This window comes from Myotis davidii, unplaced genomic scaffold (genome assembly GCF_000327345.1).
Source record: "Myotis davidii unplaced genomic scaffold, ASM32734v1 C63629013, whole genome shotgun sequence".
Lineage (NCBI taxonomy): Eukaryota > Metazoa > Chordata > Mammalia > Chiroptera > Vespertilionidae > Myotis > Myotis davidii.
The window spans coordinates 1-1,044 of NW_006373805.1; the positions used below are offsets into that span (position 1 = coordinate 1).

The following is a 1,044-nucleotide window of genomic DNA, read 5'->3' on the forward strand; positions in this document are numbered from 1 at the left end:
GGGGTGATGAGGTGGAGGGGGGGACCCCAGCAGCGGGAGGGCTGGTTCGCTGAAATCAGGGACTGTGTTCTGGGGCTGCTGCCTGGAGGAGTTTGGTCCTCACCTCCCCACCCCTTCCCAGAATGACCGGTCCCTCCCGTCCCACATCCAGGTACAATGACTTCCTGCACGACCCCCTGTCACTGTGCAAGGCCTGCAGGCCGCAGCCCAATGGGGAGAACGCCATCTCGGCACGCTCCGACCTCAACCCGGCCAACGGCTCCTACCCGTTCCAGGCGCTGCAGCAGCGCTCCCACGGGGGCATCGATGCCAAGGTCCGCCAGGGCCCGGGGCTGTGGGTGGGCCCAGTCACCCTGATGGCTGGGGAGGGGGTGGGGTGCAGGCTGGGCCAACGCAGATGGCAGGGCGGAGTCAGGGTCAGAATCGGGCTGGGGGTGGTCCAGGCTCGGGTGGGTGCTGGGGCCCCTGGGTTGGGTTGGCTTGGAGCCCAGCCAGGCCGACACTCAGCCATCTGCTCTGCCCCGCCCCCAGGTGACCAGCATGGCCCTGGCCAAGGCCTTGCGCCTGGTGGCAGTCAGTGGCCCCACGTGGGACCAGGTGCCCCCTTTCCAGTGGAGCACCTCGCCCTTCAGTGGCCTGCTGCACATGGGCCAGCCCGACCTCTGGAAGTTCTCGCCCGTCAAGGTCTCCTGGGACTGAGGCCGCCTCTGTCGCCGCCATGACCTCCGGCCCGTCCCATCCATGGCCTTTGCCCCCTGTTGTGCCCAGAGCAGAACCCGGGCCTGCCAGGTTCATGCTCATCTGGGCACCTCCTCCTGGGTGGGGCTTGGGACTGACTCCCTCTCAGGAGTGGGTGAGTGCCATTCTGTCTCCTCCGCCTCTGCCTCTGTCTCCTTCTTTTCCCTGTTCTCTCTCTGGTCTCTCTGCTTCTCCCTGGCCCCCTCGTGCTGCCCCTGCGGAGGGATCAGGTCTTGGGGGCCCCATGGGTTTGAGCCCAAGGCCTGGGTGTTCCCTGTGGCTGGCGCCGATCCCCGCCCCAGCTCC

The 1,044-nt window shown here is 67.5% G+C and overlaps 1 protein-coding gene across 1 annotated transcript; it reads left to right on the plus strand.

Moving 5' to 3' along the window:
• The first annotated feature begins 107 nt into the window (after window positions 1-107).
• LOC102759001 (putative phospholipase B-like 2) lies at window positions 108-1,038 on the plus strand. Its single transcript, XM_006777714.2, has 2 exons — window positions 108-314; window positions 532-1,038. Exons 1-2 carry the CDS (start codon window positions 123-125, stop codon window positions 697-699), a joined length of 360 nt encoding a protein of 119 aa, XP_006777777.1. The 5' UTR covers window positions 108-122; the 3' UTR covers window positions 700-1,038.
• The last annotated feature ends 6 nt before the right edge of the window (window positions 1,039-1,044 follow it).